The sequence below is a fragment of the Pleurodeles waltl genome, chromosome 12 (assembly GCF_031143425.1).
Source record: "Pleurodeles waltl isolate 20211129_DDA chromosome 12, aPleWal1.hap1.20221129, whole genome shotgun sequence".
Classification (NCBI taxonomy): Eukaryota; Metazoa; Chordata; class Amphibia; order Caudata; family Salamandridae; genus Pleurodeles; species Pleurodeles waltl.
Window position 1 is genome coordinate 638,764,146 of NC_090451.1, and position 23,068 is coordinate 638,787,213.

Here is a 23,068-nt window from a genome sequence, read left to right on the forward strand (position 1 = left end):
GTGACTTAGCTTACTTAGCTGTCCTCCTTGCTTATTTTAGCAGCTGTAGTCCTCTATTTCTAGGGAAACCACAGGATGGTATGGAGTGGGTGTGAAAAAGTTTGATGCTTGTTGTGACATTATGAAGTAATAGGGCGTTTGCTGTGAATACAACTTTAACTTAATCATTTGAGGAGACAGAGGGTTGTAAGACATAGAAATAAAATGTTTCTTTTAAAGACGTGGGTAAAAGTGTGGACATTTTGTTGACTGTTACCATTATTTACTTAAGTTTAAATTTGTGGACAATTGTGAGGTCAGAGGGGTTTCAAAAAACGGTATAGACTTTCCTTGTCAGTTGTTCTTTAAGAGAGCTGTGTGTGTACAAGTCAGTGATCTTCTCTTTTGCTTACTCTTTCGTCATAGTTTGAGCAGTTCAACATGGTGGAAGGCCCAGCTGGCTGCCTACAGTTTAACAACAGTGCCTTCCTCGGGAACCCCGGAGGCCTAAACTACCATCAAAGTGGCAGCTTGAGCCTGAACGAAAGCAACAGCAATTTTCATGATCCTCTGTCGCTCAACAAGCAGAATCTGAATAATTGTACGAGGCACGGCACTATCCCCAATATCATTCTAACGGGTGAGGTCTCTGTATATATTCTAAATGGTATGGAACCATAATACCAACATTTTATGTTTGATTAATGCCTACAGACAACATCTAACTGTGATAGTAGCACTTCTAAAATTGAGACTCAGAAGACACTACAGATATTCAAACTGTCACTATCACCAATATTATAGTAAAAATATGGGCATTATGGAGATAAAGGTGCTAATCCCTGGAAATCTGCTATATATAGAGCAACCCAGTTTCCTTAGAGAGCTTCAGTGATGACAACATCTGTACGACCATTTCCAATATCATTCTGAGAAGTGAGAATGCTAATAATACCTAACATACTTAGAACCATACCCATATTTCCAAGGTTTAATACTTCCCCAAGAACATGTACTGTGCAACATTGTTAAAAAAAAAAACACTCCTTATAACAATAGCCCTTCTGCTAGCAGCCAGTTAGGTGGATGGGCTGAGATCTCTACTCCCTTGATAATACTGTCTTGTCTCAGATTTTCAACTGCAGTTTTAAGAACCATGTTCTGCTTTTGAAACTCCAAACTTGTAGAGTTCCATTTAGGGTTCTGCCCACTCACTTTTGCAGACCTACCAGTAGGTATTTATAGTTAGGACCTAGTTTCCATTGAAAAAGCGTTTTTTGACTTGCGTTTAGCTGTGGCACTGTTTGACGAATCTTCATTAAATTTTCCCAATAAAAAGTGTGCCAGAGAATCTTGTTTTGCTTGTCCTCTATTTCTCTGTTTCATGGGAGGATCTGTCAAGCAGAAAAGGGTAGGGGGTGGGGGGGTGGATTGCAGGGGGCATTGGCAAAAAAGGTGCATTTCCCATGCTAATTCCTATTGGAGCTGTGATCACGACTACAGCCCGAACCACTGGACAGAATTACACTAGATTTGAAAGGTAGCTTTCAGTACGCAGATTATGCTTTTTTTTATTTGGTGTAAATCTGTTCAGTAGTTGAAGAGAAATTTAAGGAAAGCCAAATTTGTATATCTAGAGGTGTGAAGGTTTCACAGATCCTCCCGATCTCATGCATAGATCTGATTGGCTGCCAACACTTCAACCAGGAAATGTTGGCAGCCGTTTTAAGACTCAGCTTCAGCCGAGGCTAAAAAACAAACAAAACAAATGAAAGGGGGACAGGGTACTGTTACCCTAGCCTTGGTGCATGGGTCCCCCAGGGACAACCCCTCCCCTTCCAAAGGCTTAAAAGTATTTAAGTATTTCTTTTTGCCCTCGGGTGGGCCAGGTCCCGGGACCATAGCATAAAAATACGATGGGGGTGCATGGAACCTCCTTCCTAGGGCTTATGAAAGCCCCAGGGACCACCACATCCCCGTGGCACTCCTTATTTATGCAGGTGTGCGGCACATCCCGTGCCCTGGGGATTGCCACCTCCCTGGGACAAAAGTTTTTATATTAAGGCAGGATCCTGTGCGCCCTCCCCCCAGTACCAGGGACCGCAGCCTCCTCAGGACTGAAATGAATTAATATTAAGGGTCTATTTCAATCCCCCAGCCCTGGGGATCACCACCATCACCGGGGCAACATTCTACGATGGTGAGGGGCCGCCGCCACTCTATATTGATTACATCTTTTTGACTGTGCTGCTATTGCCCTCTTTAATCGATACGAAGATTGTAGATTGCTTTGATAATGACCACACAGCCCTCCATCTGACCTTTAGCAGGTACAGCTCTGGTAATCACCAGGATGGCAGTCCTAATTCTGGGGTTAATCTATCACTTTCAAATAACAAGCAGGCTCAACATGGGAGGTGGTTTGTAGAGACCCTCTGAGGATGGCCCAAATTTGTGCCAAGCTGGCGGATACTATCAAGTTTATGGGTGCCAGTGGTCCAGGTATCCCTGACCAGGTGTCCTTTACTAAGTGTCACAAAAAGCTGTTTAGGTCTTTTGAAGGCTTATTATGCAAGGTTGAGGGAAGGGTTCACAGGGCACACATCCAGTGTGCTTGGTTTAATAGTCCTTGCAGGAAATGAAGGTCCATTCTTATTCAGAGCCTGAAAGATGCCAATAGAGATGTCATTCGTAAAACCCGAAAGGACTATAAGATTTCACTTTCACAAGCTAAGCTACAGTAGGAACAAAATCTGTGGGACGACCTGCTCATAGCAGTTAGAACTAGGGACATTAGGGGGTCATTATGACCCCGGCGGTCGGCGTTAATGTGGCGGTAGTACTGCCAACAGGCTGGCTGTACTTACCGCCACGTTATGACATTGGCGGGGTGTGTGAAGCCAAGCCACCAATGTACCACTCCGACCGATGGCGGTAGCAGCCACCAGGCTGGAGATAACCATTCCGATTTCTATACATACACGCACTCACACTTCCATACATTCACGCACGTAATCACCACTAAACACACACCCTCAATCACGCACCCACACACATACATATACATGCACACACACCCACACTCAACACCCCCACCCCCCCTCCCCTGTCGGAGACCCGACTTACCTGGATCCAGGGGGTCTTCCGGTAGGAGACGGGGCGGGCCGCTGCTACGGCAAGAAGTGCCCGCCAGCAGAACACCGCCAAGCTGTATTATTTGTCATAATATGGCTGATGGCGGTCTTCTGGCGTGGCGCTGCTGCTGGTAGCAGCGCCACCTTACTGCCATCTGCCAGTATGGCCACAGCCGGATTTCCACCCTTCTTGTTGCGGAAATTCGGCTGTGGTCATAATATGGCGGACGGATGGTAGACGCGGCAATGGTCTTTTGGCGGCCGTCACCGCAGCGGTAGGTGGTTTTTACCGCCGATGTTATAATGAGGGCTTAAGTCTTTTTGGGAGACAGTGGCTAATGGTAATCGTAACGAGGACACTAGTATTGATTACAATCTTCAACCCAAGACCTGGGTGGACCACTTATCAAAAATGTATGCAGCTAAGCCCTTCAGTGAAAATAGTGGACCAGAATATGTCACTGACGCCCTGGAGGAAGTTTTACTTCTTTGACTTTTGAGCTGAAGGCCATTGTGGAGGCCATCAGGGCCCTCATAAAGCAACAGGCCTTGGTTCTGTTCCTGGGGAATTATTCAAGGCAGAACCCCAGATATGAGCCATGTACTTTCATCTGCTCTTTCGCTGTCTGTTGGAAGGCGTACCTATCCCTGCTTTTTGGCATTCAGACGAGATTATACCTGTTTATTGAAAAAAGGGGTAGTAAAGACGATTCTGGGAATTATAGGCCAATCAATCTTATTGACACTGCCCAGAAACTTTTTTCCTGCATCGTTCTGGGGCAGTTAATGGATTACGCCAAGGAAAATTCTGTCTTTTCCGAGTTTCAGGCAGGCTTCAGAAGCTGGGTAAGCACAGAGGAGCACATGTTCTGCTTCTGTTGCTCTTACTGGAAAAACCTATTCTCCAGTAATGGATCTTTCTTAGATTCACATGCTTGAAGCATTCCCAGTCATCGAAGTGAGAGTCCCTTGGTACAATACAAATCAGTAAAGGAAAAACTACATTGAAGTTAATGTAAAAGACATTAACTTTAACAGCTTATCCGTGTTATTAGAAATGACCTGAAGTCCAGCCAATCAGACGATAGCTCCCTTTAGAACCCTCACCACAGAGACTCCGGTCTCAGATTTTCTACTCCACGTTGTGTGATGGGAGTCTCCCTGAGCTCTGCTCACTTTTTCTGATTTATACTCCATTTGAGAGGATTATTTCCTCAAAACAGCATTGTTTTTCTTGGTTAATCTTTCTTCTGACTAAACAATCATCTCAGTTCCAGTCAAGAAGGGATTGTTTCGATCCTGCAGCACCTGTGTAAAAATGAGGTTCCACTCAGATGACCCAAACAAGAAATGCGTATACTGCCTTCACCCTGACCACCAGGTGAGGTGACAGATTGTAAGATCTGCCGCACTTTATCACAAAATACTTTGAGACTGAGTGGCTAGACTTCTGATACGGCTTTAGAAGTGTAAAGCCAAGGAATGCCCTCTATCTGATGAAGGTAGTGATACTTCCTCAAAGACTATAGTTTCAAGGAAGAGAGAGAGATCCACTGAGTTGTCCCCAAAGTCTCAAAAGTCTGTCAAAAAAGCTTATCATTTAAAGTCTAGAGCAGAGGAACTTCCAACTTTCTCTAAAAAGGGACAAGTTACCTCAGAAACCGCTCACTCTGAGCCATCTACACCTTCCAACAAAACAGCACAATTAAAAAAACCTGCTAGATCCTTGCCGGCGTGGACAGTCACTTCTTTCTCCTTAGGCTGCAAAGTGTACTTACTGGTCGACCATTGCCTGGTCAACAGCAGTCTCCACTTTCACTGCCACTACAGCGACTTTGATGTTCACTACAGTGGCCTCGCATATGATAGTCTTATCACCGCTGTTATAAACGACCATTACCCTTATAAAATCCATGCAAGGCCAAGGGCACCCTCACCGTCGATTACAACAATGTCGAAGAAAGTGTTGACAAAGGCATCTACGAGGGACCCGTAGACGTCCGTCATTGTGTCAGAGCTAAAGCTTCCACCATCAGTGGCACTGCTGTTGACGACCCCATTGTTGGCAACAGTACCATACCTTTGATGGGGAAACTGTTAACAGTGATGAAACCTCCCTCTTTTATTACCTTATTCCTTACTACAGCAAAAGCGCAGATCCTCCCAGATGACAATATTGGCATCCCACACCTCACCCAGTAAGGTGTCATCTATGCCACCTGATAACACTTTTGGCTGATGATGATGAGGAGGAGGAAAGATGCACAGAGGTTGAAGGCCCATTCGGAGTAGCTCATAGCCCTTCAGTGCTATATGTTAAATATCAAGAGGAGGACAAAAAGGATCAACGATATTATGGGGAGCATTATGCACAAGAACAATATGAACATCAGATGCACACTCCCTATAGTGAACAGCAGCAGGAACCAGCAATACAGATGACAGCATCATTATTAACCAACTTGCAACATATGCTGGAGGACTATTACTGCAGATTCCCACAATTGGGATCTGCCACCCCGTTACCACACACACCTCAGATGAGACCACTTCTAGCAGCATGCTCTCCCAGAGAGAGTACTTCAGCGCTATTTACAGCACACCCTGCACCATTGCCATGTTTGGCTGCTGCATTATCCGAAGCTCCAGTGGACGATGCATCTTTGACTGATGCCGATGATAACAGAGAAGAGGGGGAGACCAGAGACACTGGTTCTGTCCCAAACGAGTGGGACGGTTACCAGACACAGGTACCTTCCAACTACCACCAGTGTATTCCTCACCTGAGGACATTGGTGGGTTTCATGGCATTATGGAACCTGCTGCCAATAGATTTCAGCTCCCAATAATCATGAGACAGTAGGACTGTTTTCTCTACGGCTTCAAAGAACCAGCCAGAAAGACTGTCCGGGCTATCCCAATTGTTGTTTTTTTTTATGGGAAGAAGGGCTCTAGGTTATGAAGACACCAGCATCCATACCAGCAAGTCTTTCCAAACTTGAAAAAAAATATAAAGCACCTGACGATTCTCCTGCCTGTTTAATCAGTCAACCAAAACCAGATTCATTTGTTTCTCAAGCCGGCCATTGTCGCTTCAGGAATCCATCTACACCCTTCTCCACTCCACCTGACAAAGACTGCAGGTGGCTGGACAATATAGGAAAGAGGTTCTCTATCATGGCGGCCGCTGCCATTTAAGCAGTAAACTCGTTGGCTTTTCCAGGCCATTACGACTGCCAAATGTAGTCAAATATTTCCACGTGCATTGACCTCTTAATGGATTAACCCAAGATGGAAGCCAGATGCCAGGATTGGCTCAAAGCCATCTTCTTCCGCTATGAGATTTAATCCAAGATCTTAGACATGCCATATGATGGGGAGTAATTATTTGGCAAGTATGCGGACGACGCTCTTCAGTCTATCAAGGCAGATACTGACACAGCCCAATCTCTGTGCACTCTGCAATTTAGAAACAGTTATTTCGGGATACCAGAGGCCAAGGTATCTCCACTTTTAGAGGAGGATATAAACAATACAAGCAATACCAGCCCTTTCGGTCAATATCGCCATTCATATGACCATCAACACCAGCAGTCCTATAGGCAACTGCCATCCGCAGCTTACAAACCTACCACCAGAGGAAAGATATCTTCCAGAGACAGGGACAGTGCCAGAAAACCGTGACCTCCGTTTGGTGCCGGTTAAACCTCCATCCTGTCAACTCAGATTGGGGCAGAATTTCCAACTACAAACATCAGTGGTCCCAGATAACATCCGTCAGGTGAGTCCTCGATATCCCATACCCTTAAATTTCAGAAAACTCCACCAAACGTCCCACCAAAAGGTCCCCATCCCCTTTCCATCTAAAATAGCTTCTATTGCAGATTTCCACCATGATATGCAAAAGAGCAATAGAAATAGTTCTGAAGACTCGGAGGGTATCGGTTTCTACTCTTGCTTCTTCCTTGTTCAGAAAAAGACAGGAGACTGGCGTCCCATCCTAGATCTTAAACAGATTTCTGAAGAAGCAGTCGGTTTGCACGGTGACCCTTCAGGATGTGCATCATCTTCTCAACCACGAGGATCATATGACTGCCTTAGATCTCCAAGATGCCTTCTTCCATGTTCCAATCCACCCCAAACACAGGAAATTCTTATGGTTCAGGGTAGCCAACACCCATTACCAATTCAAAGTGTTAGCATTTGGGCTGTGATCCGCACCCCAAATCTTCAGCAAGGTGTTAGCTCCAGTGCCATATTTAGACGATTGACTGATAAAGGCACGCAGCCACATAAACAGCAAGAGAAACATGTCTATCGCTATGCTGTACCTTAGGTCTTACAGTCAAAGCCAAAAGTACCATCTAACATCTACGACCAACATCACCTTCTTAAGAAAAGTGCTGGATACACAGCAGACAAAAGCATTTGCTTCCCAGGTGAGACACGAAAACATTCAAAGTCTTGCACTGAGACTAACTACAAAAAAGACTGTTTCGGTCCAACTCTACAAATCTTTCCTGGGGGTGCCTTCCTCATGCATTTCCCTCATTTTAAACTGCTGTCTCCACATGAGACCCCTGCAGGAAGATCTAGACAAGCAGTGGTTGCAGACGAGCGGATCATTCAACATCACCATTCAGATTACTCCAATAATGAAGCATGCCAATGCTATGGTGGTCGTGCCAAACCAACCTCTCCGGAGGCCTCTCCTTCCTGGCACAGATTCCAGTGTGTGTCATCACAGCAGACGAGTCCCAAGAGAGCGGGGGCGCCCACCTACAAGACTTGACAGTCAATGAAAAATGGAATGCTCATCAAGCTACATTCCATATAGACTTCCTGGAACTAAAGGCCTTTGCCTTAGTTCTCAAATACTTCCTACCCAAGATCACGGGATCATTGGTGCTCATCTGCACTGACAACACCACAACTATGCACTATTTAAACAAGCAAGGGGGAACATGCTTTCCCACACTATCTCATCAAGCGCAGGAGATATGGAACTGGGCACTCTGATAACACTGTGAGTGGATCATGTGCCAGGCATATCAAGTATCATCACAGACTCATTGAGCTGGCCCAGTTCCAACTGCCACGAATGGTAGCTCGACCAGCAAACTCTAGACCAGCTGTTCCATCGCTGGGGCAAACCTAATGTGGATTTGTTTGCATTAAGCGAGAACTGGAAATGCCAGTTGGCAACCTCAAAGAGGATCATGGAGGAATGCATTTTTTATAAGATGGTCAGGGATCTATGCTTATGCTTTTACCCCAACCCCATTGATCCCAATGTTTCTGAGAAAAATAAAGAGAGAACTTTGCAGAGTGCTTCTCATTGCTCCCTGACGGCCCAGTCAGTTTTGGTTCACAGAGCTCATCCTCCTCTCAGAACAACCTCACATCCAGATGTCCCCAATACCAATGCTGCTGAGGATGAACCGAGGCCAGGTCCGTCACCCCAGCTCAACATCACTTCATTTGTCAACCTGCCTCCTGAATTCAAGTTTGCTGGATTAGATATTCCTTCTGAATGCAGAGACATACTTGCAAAGGCCAGGGCAAAGTTCACAAATAGGACGTACAAACTTAAGTGGAAGAGATTTTGTCTCTGGTGTATAACTTCCAAGATCCACCCTTTTACATCGTTACCCAATCAGATATTTCTGTATCTCCTTCACTTAGCAAAATCTGGCCTTTCTCACTCTTCAATAAAAGTACATCTAGCAGCGATTTCTAGATTTTGGTGATCCAGTAATTCTCCATATCTGTGGTCTTCAAGAATAATCAAACGGTTCATTAAAGGACTCCTCAGAACGTTTCCCCCCGTAAAACGTCCTCCTCCTCGGCACTTCAATATAGTACTGTCACAACAAATGAGAAATCTGTTTGAGCCCATTCACAAGACAGAGTTAAAGTTTCTCGAGAAGAAAATAAATTACTTACCTGTAACTGTAGTTCTCCAGTATAGGTATCTTTCATAGATTCACATGTGACCTGCCCTCCTCCCCATAGAGACTCCCTTTATATCTTATTACATATCTCACTTGTGCTGGAAAATCTGAGACACTGGAGCCTTTGTGATGAGGGTTCTAAAGGGAGCTGTTGCTTGATTGGCTGGACTTTGCATTATTTCTAATAACATTAATTACCTGTTAAAGTGAATGACATTTGCATTACCTACAAAGTTGTTTTTTCTTTACTGCTTTCTGTAATACTACGGGACTCCCACTTCGACGACTGGGAATGTTTAAAGCATGTGAATCTATGAAAGATACCAATACGGGAGAACTACAGTTTCAGTTAAGTAACTTATTTTCTTTCTCAACAAGGGCCACTTGTATGTGGTTTTTGTCTATTTAAAATCAGCCTTTGGCTCCATCCCCAGAGGCAAACTGCAGGAGGTTTTGAAGGAGATTGGCATCCATGATAGCCTACTGTCTGTCATAATACAGCTTCATGTGCACAACCTGCCCAGTGTCAGGTATGGTAATAACGGTGAGCTTACCAACCCGTTTAACATAGGGTCTGGTGTTTACCAGGGCTGCGTGCTGGCCTCACCCTATTCTCTCTTTTTATTTAAGACCTTGTCCACACACTTGACTTTCCGGGCAGTGATGGGGGTTGCAGGGTGGCCCACTTGAAAAAATGCAGGAGTTTGTTTATCTGGGATTAGGCTTAAATCACAAATTGAATTGGTCCACCCTCATTAACAAATGTGCATTGAAATTCCAATTTGTGGCAGGGGGGGTGTCTATAAAACGTAGGAGGACCCATACTAGCTCTCTTGCTCCAATAGTTGAGATTTATAATCTAAAAGCAAAAAGCTCAGCAACTTATGGTGCAGAATTGTGTGGTTATACCAGCTCTTTTTAGCCATTCAAAGTAGAAAATAGGTTTGAGCGGAATGTTCTTAATCTCGCACAAAGTGCCTCTTGTCTTCCTCAGCTCTGAGACTTGGGTCTTTACCCAGTTAAATGTGCCATCTTGTCTAGACCTATACTGTACTGGCACAGACTTTGGTCTGTAGAGGAATTGAAAACCTATAGAGTTTTGACAAAGGCACTTTTAATTTCTCCAGAGTATGAGAAGATTGCCTGGCTTGCCTATATCATGTCTTCTCAGCATTATATGTGTTTGTCCTCTTTGTGGGCCTCTCCGGGTTCAGTTAAGTCAGTTTCCTTCCAATCAATAGAAGATTATATATAAGAGAAATCTGTGGCTGAGGGAGCTAAAATGCGTTAAGGCAGGGAGTTTAGCAAATCTATTATTGGCCACAAAGATCTGTCCTGCTTATAAACCGTTTTTCGACTCTTTCCCTGGTGCTACCCCATCACAATTCTATTTAAAATGGAGGTATGGGGTCCTCCTGGTAAAAAGTTTCTGTGCAAAGTGGGGTGAGAAGTATTGCAATTCGAGTAGGTGCCCACTTTCTAATGGTGCAGGATGAAACTCTCCATCATTTTGGCTTTTTTTGTCCCGGGCATGCTATGGCAAGCAAGCATTGGCTAAAACCATGGTGCAATCTCTTGGGTATCAGAGAATATGCACCTGCACTACACATTTTACGCTTTGATACAAGATAGGTGATTGTCCTCGCAATGCTTAAGTTTCTGCATGCTGCCTGGCTCCTCCATAAACGTGGAATGCAGCATTGAAGTCTCTGATGTGGCCTTTTTTATTGCCTTATTTTTATGATACCTTTTAATCGTATTTTTAAGGCCCTCCCTGTTACCTTCGGAGTAAGCTTTATGATTTGTCTTGTTTTTTTTGTTTTTGTATGTATCAATTTATGCTATTGTATGATATAGTAGGAGCCCTGGTTGGCTGCTTGTTTCTTAGTTTTATTTTACTGATCCTACACTGCACATATTATATTTGTATGTTAATGCATGGTGTTTAATGGATTATAAATAAACATTTTGTGTGTTTGTGTGTAGATATATGTATATATATATATATATATGTTTGATGGCATGTGTAGCTGCAGATACACATGCTTTGCACATCCCGCCATCTAGTGTTGGGCTCGGAGTGTTACAAGTTGTTTTTCTTCGAAGAAGTCTTTTCGAGTCACGAGATCGAGGGACTCCTCCCCTTTTGGCTCCATTGCGCATGGGCGTCGACTCCATCTTAGATTGTTTACTTTCCGCCATCGGGTTCGGACGTGTTCCTTTTCGCTCTGCGTTTCGGTTCGGAAAGTTTGTGAAAATCTTGGAAAATTCGACGGTATTGTTTGCGTTCGGTATCAGGTTAGTTACAACAGATCGACACCGAATTTTGAAGAGCTCTGGCGGCCCTTCAGGGTTTTCGATTCCCCAGCGGGGGCCTGGTCGGCCCGACCACGTGCGTCTTCAAGGCTAATGGAACGGACCCCATTCCGCTTCTGCCCCGAAGGTCACAACAAGTATCCTTATACAGATCAGCATCTGGTCTGTAATTTGTGTTTGTCTCCAGAACACAAGGAGGATACCTGTGAGGCCTGTCGAGCGTTTCGGTCCAGGAAGACCTTAAGTGACCGAAGAGCAAGAAGACTACAGATGGCGTTGGTGCAGACAGGACAAAAACACATGGAGGAAGAAGAGGAAACCTTCTCCATCGAGGATTCGGACTCGGAAGAGGTCGATCCTGAACAGACGCCGAAAACCGTGAGTAAGACGTCGATACACAAAACTCACGCAAAGACCACTAAAGCCCAGGGGACGCCACCGCCGGCAGGCCATGGCTTAACCCGAAAAATAGGTGACCGAGCATCGGCACCGAAAAAGGGCATGCATGTGTCGAAGTCATCCGACACCGGGTCAGAGCTATCTCGGCACCAAGAGAGCGGCACCGAAACAAGTCGGCACCGAGACATCACTACGACGAAGAGCAAAAAAGTGTCGTCGGAACAGAAAAAAGCAACGGAAAAAGTTTCGGTACCGAAACATCCGGCCTCGGAACCGAAAACAAGTTCCGACACAGAGGAACAAGGCTTGTCCTCACAAATGCAAACACATAGATTTGGACAGGAGCTAGAGACAATGGAGCCAGATTACACCCAAAGAAGGCTCCACATTCAAAAGGAGACAGGGAAGATCAGTACTCTGCCTCTGATACGAATGAAACAGAAACTTGCCTTCCAAGAGAAAGACAAGCAGCCACAGGCAAAGGTGGCAAGACAAGTAACCCCTCCACCATCTCCACAATGCTCTCCACAACCATCACCGGTAGCCACTCCACCAATGATGCAGTCCCCAACTCATACAGGGATGAGTCAGGATGATCCAGACGCGTGGGATCTTTATTATGCGCCAGTGTCAGATAACAGTCCCGACTGTTATCCAGCTAGACCGTCACCACCTGAGGACAGTACCGCCTACACACAGGTGGTGTCAAGAGCAGCGGCGTTTCATAATGTCAGCCTGCATGCAGAGCCAATTGAAGACGACTTTCTATTTAACACACTCTCGTCCACACATAGCCAGTACCAGAGCCTACCCATGCTACCTGGAATGCTAAAACATTCCAAACAAGTGTTTGAGGAGCCTGTCAAAGGAAGGGCCATTTCTCCAAGGGTGGAGAAAAAATATAAACCGCCACCAACAGACCCTGTGTACATCAAACAACGGTTAACACCAGACTCAGTGGTGGTAGGGGCAGCGCGCAAGAGGGCGAACTCACTCACCTCCGGAGATGCACCACCACCAGACAAAGGGAGTCGTAAGTTCGACGCAGCGGGGAAAAGAGTGGCGGCACAAGCAGCCAACCAGTGGCGCATTGCCAACTCACAGGCCCTGTTGGCGAGATATGATAGGGCTTATTGGGACGAAATGCAATATTTTATAGAACATTTGCCTAAGGAGTTCCAAAAGAGAGCACAACAAGTGGTGGAGGAAGGACAGAGTATCTCGAACAATCAGATACGGTCAGCAATGGATGCAGCAGACACAGCTGCTAGGACTGTAAATACAGCAGTAACAATATGGAGACATGCATGGCTGCGTACATCTGGATTCAAGCCGGAAATACAACAAGCCGTGCTGAATATGCCATTTAACGGACAGCAGTTGTTTGGGCCGGAGGTGGACACTGCTATCGAAAAACTTAAAAAGGATACAGATACGGCCAAAGCCATGGGCGCACTCTACTCCCCACAGAGCAGAGGCACATTTAGGAAATCACAGTTTCGAGGGGGGTTTCGAGGACAAAGCACAGAACCCACAACCTCACAAACAAGGCCCACTTATCAGAGCCAATATCAGCGGGGACGTTTTCGGGGACAATATAGAGGGGGACAGTTCCCAAAGAGTAGAGGGAAGTTCCAAAGTCCCAAAGCTCCACAAAATAAACAGTGACTTCCATGTCACAAATCCCTAACACATAACACCAGTGGGGGGGGGGAGACTAACCAAGTTCTGCAAAAACTGGGAAGAAATAACAACAGACACGTGGGTACTAGCCATTATCCAGCATGGTTATTGCATAGAATTTCTAGAATTCCCTCCAAATGTCCCACCGAAAACACACAACATGTCAAAACAACACATGGATCTTCTACAACTGGAGGTCCAAGCGTTGTTGCAAAAAGATGCAATAGAGTTAGTACCAATCCATCAGAGAGGAAGAGGAGTTTACTCACTGTACTTTCTCATACCCAAAAAAGACAAAACTCTAAGACCTATATTAGATCGCAGAACATTAAATATCTACATCAAATCAGATCACTTTCACATGGTGACACTGCAGGACGTAATCCCATTGCTCAAACAACAAGACTACATGACAACACTAGACCTAAAGGATGCGTACTTCCATATACTGATACATCCTTCACACGGAAAGTACTTAAGGTTTGTATTCCAAGGGGTACATTACCAATTCAAAGTGTTGCCATTCGGGATAACAACTGCGCCAAGAGTTTTTACAAAATGCTTGGCAGTAGTGGCTGCTCATATCAGAAGACAGCAAATACATGTGTTCCCGTACCTAGACGATTTGTTAATAAAAACCAACACGCAGGAACGGTGCTCACTACACACAAAGTATGTCATAGAAACCCTGCACAAACTAGGTTTCTCACTCAACTACAACAAGTCACACCTTCAGCCGTGTCAAATACAACAATACTTAGGAGCGACAATCAACACAACAAAAGGGATTGCCACTCCAAGTCCAAAAAGGGTACAGGCATTTCACAATGTAATACAGGCCATGCACCCAAAACAAAAGATTCAAGTCAAGATAGTGATGAAACTACTAGGCATGATGTCCTCATGCATAGCCATTGTCCCAAACGCAAGATTGCACATGCGGCCCTTACAACAGTGCCTAGCATCACAATGGTCACAGGCACAGGGTCAACTTCAAGATCTAGTGTTGATAGACCGCCAAACATACACCTCGCTTCAATGGTGGAATACTCTAAATTTAAACAAAGGGCGGCCTTTTCAAGACCCAGTGCCTCAATACGTAATAACAACGGATGCCTCCTTGATAGGGTGGGGAGCACACCTCAACCAACACAGCATCCAGGGACAATGGGACACTCAACAGAGACAGTTTCACATAAATCACTTAGAACTACTGGCAGTATTTCTAGCGCTGAAAGCATTTCAACCTATAATAATCCACAAACACATTCTTGTCAAAACAGACAACATGACAACAATGTATTATCTGAACAAACAGGGAGGAACACACTCAACACAGTTGTGTCTCCTGGCACAGAAAATATGGCATTGGGCGATTCACAACCACATTCGCCTAATAGCACAGTTCATTCCAGGAATTCTGAACCAGCTAGCAGACAATCTCTCTCGGGATCACCAACAGATCCACGAATGGGAGATTCAACCCCAAATACTAAACACTTACTTCCAAAGATGGGGAACACCACAAATAGACCTATTTGCAACAAAAGAAAACGCAAAATGCCAAAACTTTGCATCCAGGTACCCACAAGATCAGTCTCAGGGCAATGCGTTATGGATGAGTTGGTCAGGGATATTTGCATACGCTTTTCCCCCTCTCCCACTCCTTCCGTATCTATTAAACAAATTGAGTCAAAACAAACTCAAACTCATACTAATAGCACCAACGTGGGCAAGACAACCTTGGTACACAACACTACTAGACCTCTCAGTAGTGCCTCATGTCAAACTACCAAACAGACCAGATCTGTTAACTCAACACAAACAACAGATCAGACACCCAAATCCAGCATCGCTGAATCTAGCAATTTGGCTCCTGAAGTCTTAGAATTCGGACATCTAGACCTTACACAGGAATGTATGGAGGTCATAAAACAAGCTAGAAAACCAACAAGAAGACTTTGCTATGCAAATAAGTGGAAAAGATTTGTTTATTACTGCCATAATAAACAAATTCAACCCTTACACGCATCTGCTAAAGACATCGTCAGCTACCTACTGCACTTACAAAGGTCAAAGCTAGCTTTTTCATCCATTAAAATACATCTCACCGCAATTTCAGCTTATCTGCAAATTACGCACTCAACTTCACTATTTAGGATCCCCGTCATAAAGGCTTTTATGGAGGGCCTGAAAAGAATTATCCCACCAAGAACACCACCAGTTCCTTCGTGGAACCTCAACATTGTCTTAACACGGCTCGTGGGTCCACCGTTTGAACCCATGCACTCATGTGAGATACAATATTTAACATGGAAAGTAGCATTTCTAATTGCCATCACATCTCTAAGAAGAGTAAGTGAAATACAAGCATTTACCATACAAGAACCCTTTATTCAGATACACAAGCATAAAGTAGTTTTGCAAACAAATCCTAAGTTCTTACCAAAAGTAATTTCACTATTCCACTTAAATCAAACAGTAGAACTACCAGTGTTCTTTCCAGAACCAGATTCTGTAGCTGAAAGAGCACTACATACATTAGACATCAAAAGAGCATTAATGTACTACATTGACAGAACAAAAGAAATTTGAAAAACAAAACAACTGTTCATTGCTTTCCAAAAACCTCATACAGGGAATCCAATATCCAAACAAGGCATTGCCAGATGGATAGTTAAATGCATTCAGACCTGTTATCTCAAAGCAAAAAGAGAACTGCCTATAACACCAAAGGCACACTCAACTAGAAAGAAAGGTGCCACCATGGCCTTTCTAGGAAACATTCCAATGACTGAAATATGTAAGGCAGCCACATGATCTACGCCTCATACGTTTACCAAGCATTACTGCGTGGGTGTGTTAACAACACAACAAGCCACAGTAGGACAAGCAGTACTACGAACTTTATTTCAAACAACTTCAACTCCTACAGGCTGAGCCACCGCTTTTGGGGAGATAACTGCTTACTAGTCTATGCAAAGCATGTGTATCTGTAGCTACACATGCCATCGAACGGAAAATGTCACTTACCCGGTGTACATCTGTTCGTGGCATGAGATGCTGCAGATTCACATGCGCCCGCCCGCCTCCCCGGGAGCCTGTAGCCGTTTCAAGTTGATCTTGAACATTTGTAAATTTGTAAATAATTGCTTTAAACCACATTATGTACATACATATTTACTCCATTGCATGGGCACTATTACTATATACACAACTCCTACCTCACCCTCTGCGGGGAAAACCATCTAAGATGGAGTCGACGCCCATGCGCAATGGAGCCAAAAGGGGAGGAGTCCCTCGATCTCGTGACTCGAAAAGACTTCCTCGAAGAAAAACAACTTGTAACACTCCGAGCCCAACACTAGATGGCGGGATGTGCAAAGCATGTGAATCTGCAGCGTCTCATGCCACGAACAGATGTACACTGGGTAAGTGACATTTTCCATATATATGTTCGATGCCGTGTATAGCTGCAGATACACGTCATGCATTTGGATTCCGACATCTAGTGTTGGGCTCGGAGTGTTACAAGTTGTTTTTATTTGAAGAAGTCTTTTAGAGTCACGGGATCGAGTGACTCCTCCACTTCGGTTCCATTGCGCATGGTCATCGACTCCATTGTTCGATTGTTTTCTTTCCGCCGTCGGGTTCGGACGTGTTTTCTCTCGCTCCGAAATTTCGATTCGGAAAAGCTTTTTTAAAAAACGTACTTTTCATTGGTATTGTATTGATCGCCTTATTCATCTACCATTGAAACAGCAGTACAGTCGGGAAAACAACTTTGTTCGCCCTTCAGGGTGCGCGCGCCCAACTCGGGCCTATTCGGGCCGACCGCGTGGAGAGCCTCATGGATTGGACTCCATTCCGATTCTACCCTTGGTGCCACGCTAAGTACCCAAACACAGATCAACATCTGGTATGCAACCTCTGCCTTTCTCCAGACCATCGGGAGGAAAACTCAGAGGCCTGTCAAGCGTTCCGATCAAAAAAGACTCTTAGAGACCGAAGAGCAAGAAGGTTGGAAATGGCATCGAAGAGCGGAGAACATTTCGACGTAACAGAAGAGGAACAAATGCAAACAGCAGTCTATCCTAGACACAGAGTCTGAGCAGAAATCCGAGGAAGACTGACCCATCACAGCCGGCCAGCATGTGAGTACGTCTTCCCCTGCACCCCCACTTAAGAAACAACAGAAGACCTTGGGTACACCACTGCTGGAAGGCCATGGTTCGGCCCGAAAAAATACTGTTGGTGACCGATCCTCGGGTTCAGCACCGAAAAAGGCCACGCCTCCGATGACTTCAGAGTCGACAAAAACTGTTAAAAGCTCCATTTCAGACTCCAGTAGAAAACAACAATTTTCAGAGTCGAAAATTAGAAAAACTTTCGGAGCCGAGACCTTCCTCATCATTTTCGATCCCAAAAAAACATCAAACTTCGGAACCGAAAAAGGCAGGTTATACAGAGGAACAAGGACTTTCCAAAAGACTGCGAGAAAGCCATAAAACCTCTGAGGAAGAGACAGAAATTGAACCATTCCTTCAAATTATGGATGAGAGACAGTCTAGGATACACATCCATAAAGAAATGGGGAGAATCATCACAGCACCGCCTTTAAAAACAAAGAGAACGCTGGCATTTCAGGAGGAATTGGACACTGCATAGCCCCCAGCTAAAGTGCAAAAACAAAAACAGAAGCTAGCACCTCCTTAGGCTTCTCCTCATTCTCCGCACCTGCCTACCTCTGCTCAAACAAGCCCTACACCAATGCATTCTTCAACGCATTCTTTTGACTCACAACAAGACACTGTTGATCCATGCGACCTTTACGACCCTTATCCCATCCCAAGCGACAACCGAGACACCTACCCCTCTAAACCATCTCCACCTGAAGATACTACAGTATATAATCAGGTTATAGTCAGGGCTGCAGACTATCATGGGGTTACAGTGCACACGGAACCACTAGAGGAAGACTTTTTGTTTAATGCATTATCCTCAACCCATTCTAGGTACCAGTGCCTCCCAATGTTACCAGGCATGGTAAAGCACGCAGACCAAATTTTTAATGAGCCTGTGAACGCAAGAATAAAAACGCCTAGAATAGAGAAAAAGTATAAACCTGCACCTTCTGACCCTGATTACATCACCCATCAGGTGCCACCTGATTCAGTAGTGGTTAGTGCTGCAAGAAAAAGGGCAAATAGCCAGCCCTCAGGAGATACACCCCTTCCTGATAAGGAAAGCAGAAAAGTTGATGCTGCAGGAACGAGAGTTGCATCCCAAGCAGCAAACCAATGCAGGATAGCTAATTCGCAAGCACTACTAGCCCGTTACGATAGAGCCCATTGGGATGAGATGCAGGATATCATACAGCATCTCCCAAAAGAGCACCAGAAGAGGGCGCAACAGGTAGTAGAGGAAGGGCAAGCTATTAGTAACAACCAAATAAGGTCTGCCCTTGATGCAGCTGATACCGCTGCAAGTGTGAACACAGCAGTCCCTATTCGTAGACATGCATGGCTGCGCTCCTCTGGTTTTAAACCAAGAATACAACAAGCTGTGTTAAACATGCCCTTTGATAAGAAAGATCTTTTTGGGCCAGAGGTAGATACAATAGGAAAACTACGAAAAGACCCCGACACAGCAAAGGCAATGGGTGCACTCTATTCTACACCATATAGAGGGTCATTAAGTAAGCCTCAGTTTCGAGGAGGTTTCAGACCACAACCCTCAGAGGCATCAACTTCCCAAGCAAAACCAACTTACCAAACCCAGTACCAGTGAGGTGGGTTTAGAGGCACATATAGAGGACAATACTCTAGAAATAGAGGTAAATTCCAAACCTCAAATAGCCTGCAACACAACCAAAACAGTGACTTCCCTCACTCCCTTCCACTCCACAAATCTCCTGTCGGGGGAAGACTTCAGCAGTTCCACACACATCACCACAGACAACTGGGTGTTATCAATGATCTGCAATGGCTATTGTCTGGAATTGATAAACATTCCTCCAAATATTCCACCAAGGTATCAAAAGTTAACCCCAGAACATACAGTTCTGTTACAACAAGAGCTTCAATCTCTACTACTCAAACAAGCAATAGAGTTAGTTCCACAGTCTCAACTAGGAACAGGAGTTTATTCACTATACTTTCTAATTCCCAAGAAAGATGGCACCCTCCGGCCATTATTAGACCTCAGGGCACTAAATGTATACATCCTATCAGAACATTTCCACATGGTTACTCTGCAAGATGTTATCCCACTGCTACAAAAACAAGATTTTATGACAGCCTTGGACCTCAAGGATGTGTATTTCCACATATCCATCCATCCAGCTCACAGAAAATACCTCAGATTTGTGATACAAGGAAAACACTACCAATTCAAAGTGTTACCTTTTGGCATAACAACAGCTCCAAGGGTATTCACAAAGTGCTTAGCCGTAGTAGCAGCCTACCTAAGAAGACAACATATCCATGTCTTTCCATATCTAGACGATTGGCTAATAAAATCAAGCAATCGTACACAATGCCAAAATCATACACGTTATGTAATGGAAACCCTGCACACCCTAGGTTTTTCTATAAACTACCAAAAGTCACACCTTCAACCAGCACAAGTACAACCGTATTTAGGTGCTATCCTAAATACTCAACAATACACTGTAAGATTTGTCATGAAAATCCTAGGAATGATGGTATCTTGCATTGCAATAGTTTCACACACAAGATTAAACACGAGGCCCTTACAACAGTGCCTTGCACAACAATGGTCACAGGCACACGGTCAACTTCAAGATCTAGTGTTGATACACCACCAGACACATATGTCCCTTCAGTGGTGGAATCGCAGCCATTTAATCAAAGGGTGGTCTTTTCAAGGCCCTGTGCCTCAAACCATAATTACAACAGATGCATCAATGATTGGTTGGGGAGCTCACCTAAACAATCACAATATTCAAGAGGAACGGGATGTCAAACAGAAGCAGCTACACATAAGCCACTTAGAGTTATTAGCAGTGTTTCTTGCCCTCAAAGTCTTTCAACCTCTTCTCACACAGAAGAAAGTTTTTATAAGCACAGACAACATGACAACCATGTATTCTCTCAACAAACAGGGAGGGACACCTTCATCCCAACTGTCCCTTCTAGCCCAAAAAATTTGGAAATGGGCAATTCACAATCAAATACATCTATTAGCGCAGTACATTCCAGGGATAGACAGTCAGTTGGCAGATATCCTCAGCAGAAATCACCAACAAACACGAATGGGAGATTCATCCTCAAGTATTTCAGAAGTACTTTCAAAAGTGGGGAACACCAAACAGAGTTCTATATGCAACAAGCAAAAACACAAAATGCCTAAACTTTGCATCCAAACACCCACATCCCTATCCAAAGTCAATGCTCTATGGATCAATTGGTCAGGGATATTTGCTTACGCTTTTCCCCCTCTCCCACTCCTTCCATTTCTGGTCAACAAGTTACGTCAAACTTCACTCAGCATGATACTCTTAGCACCACCATGGGCACGTCAGCCATGGTACACAACACTACTAGATCTATCTGTAGTACCGCACTCCAAACTCCTGTGCAGACCAGATCTGTTAACACAAAACAAAGGTCAAATCAGACATCCAGACCCCAGTGCTGTCAATCTAGCAATTTGGCTCCTGAAGTCATAGAATTTGGATATTTAAAACTTCCATCAGAATGTATGGAAGTTATTAAACAAGCAAGAAAACTTACTATAAGAAAGTGCTACGCAAACAAATGGAAAAGATTTGTCTGTTAATCTAAAAACATAGATCCTCTTACGGCATCAACACAAGATATTGTATGCTATTTACTTCATTTGCAAAAATCAAATTGAGCATTTTCCTCAATAAAAATACACTTTACTGCAATATCTTCATATTTACAAACTATTCAACATAGCTCTTTATTTAGAGTTCCTGTCATTGATCCTTTCATGGAAGGCTTAAAACGCATCATTCCACCAAGAACACCACCAATTCCATCTTGGAATCTAAATATAGTGCTTACAAGACTTATGGGACCACCTTCTGAACCCATGCACTCTTACCAAATTCAATTTCTAACATGGAAAGTTGCCTTCCTAGTGGCAATTTCTTCTTTAAGAAGAGTAAATGAAACACAAGCTTTTACTCTTGAGGGATCTTTCTTCCAAGTACGCAAACACAAATTTGTACTAAGAACAAATCCAAAATGTATACCAAAAGTAGTCTCACCATTTCATATCAATCAAACAGTGGAACTGCCAGTCTTCTTCCCACAGCCAGATTCTGTGGCAGAAAGAGCTCTACATACATTAGACCTCAAAAGAGCTCTAATGTGCTACATAGACAGAACCAAACAATTTAGGAAAACAAAACAACTATTTGTAACTTTCCAATAACCACATACAGGCAATCCTATATCAAAACAAGGTTTAGCAAGATGTATTGTAAGGTGCATACAAACATGCTATATCAAAGCAAAAAGACAACTTGTAATCACCCCTAAAGCACATTCTACACGAAAGAAAGGTGCAACAATGGCTTTTTTAGGAAATATACCAATGGCTGAAATATGTAAAGCAGCTACATGGTCAACACCTCATACATTTACTAAACATTACTGTGTGGATGTATTATCACAACAAGAAACCACAGTATGACAAGCTGTTCTAAGAACATTATTTCAAACAACTTCAACTCCTATAGGCTAGCCACCGCTATTTTGGGAGGACAAACTGTTTTGTAGTCTATGCATAGCATGTGTATCTGCAGCTACACATGCCATCGAACGGTAAATGTCACTTACCCAGTGTACATCTGTTCGTGGCATGTTGTGCTGCAGATTCAAATGCACCCTACCTCCTCCCCGGAAGCCTGTAGTCATTTAAGTTAACACATTTGTACATATGTATATACATTTACATTTGCATGGACATCTCTTTTTTCACTTATATACTCTATCACTCCTTCCTTTACCCTCTACGGGAAAACAATCTAACAATGGAGTCGGTGACCATGAGCAGTGGAACCGAAGAGGAGTCGTCACTCGATTCCGTGACTCTAAAAGATTTCTTCGAATAAAAACAACTTGTAACACTCAGAACCCAACACTAGATGTCGGAATCCATATGCATAGCATGTGAATCTGCAGCACAAATAACAGATGTTCACTGGATAAGTGACATTTTCCACACACACAGTCTACCTTAATGATTTAACTAGGTACTTGGTTAAAGTGTTTATGACTATCAGTGAAGAGCCTCTGATACAGAAGAAAATGTTGCATGCCTGTAGTCCTAGATCTGCATTGTAGGAATCTCCATTGAAATCATAAACATGCCACCCACCTCCCTTTAATGGTGGACATATATATTTATATATCTTATTACCTTAAGAACGAACAGAATCCGAGAGACAACTGCCATTAGAAGGCATTCTGAGAAGGTGTGTATTCCAGGTTCTTAAAGGGAGAGACTAATTGTTTTTGTCTGTATTTAATCTAAGCTTTACAGGCTACGTTTTTATCCTCATGTTCTCTTCTGAAAGGGGATTCTTTCTCTGCATATAAACACTGC

The 23,068-nt window shown here is 43.9% G+C and overlaps 1 protein-coding gene across 4 annotated transcripts in view; it reads left to right on the forward strand.

Annotated features, from left to right (window-relative positions):
• The window catches only part of CRTC2 (CREB regulated transcription coactivator 2), a 161,268-nt gene that overhangs the window by 132,056 nt on the left and 6,144 nt on the right, over nt 1-23,068 (forward strand). For 3 of the 4 annotated variants that reach the window (XM_069218165.1, XM_069218168.1, XM_069218169.1), the window contains one exon: nt 406-619. In XM_069218165.1, coding sequence (XP_069074266.1) covers nt 406-619 — 214 coding nt within the window. The remainder of the gene's footprint in view (nt 1-405; nt 620-23,068) is intronic. The other variant, XM_069218166.1, reaches the window with a different exon arrangement.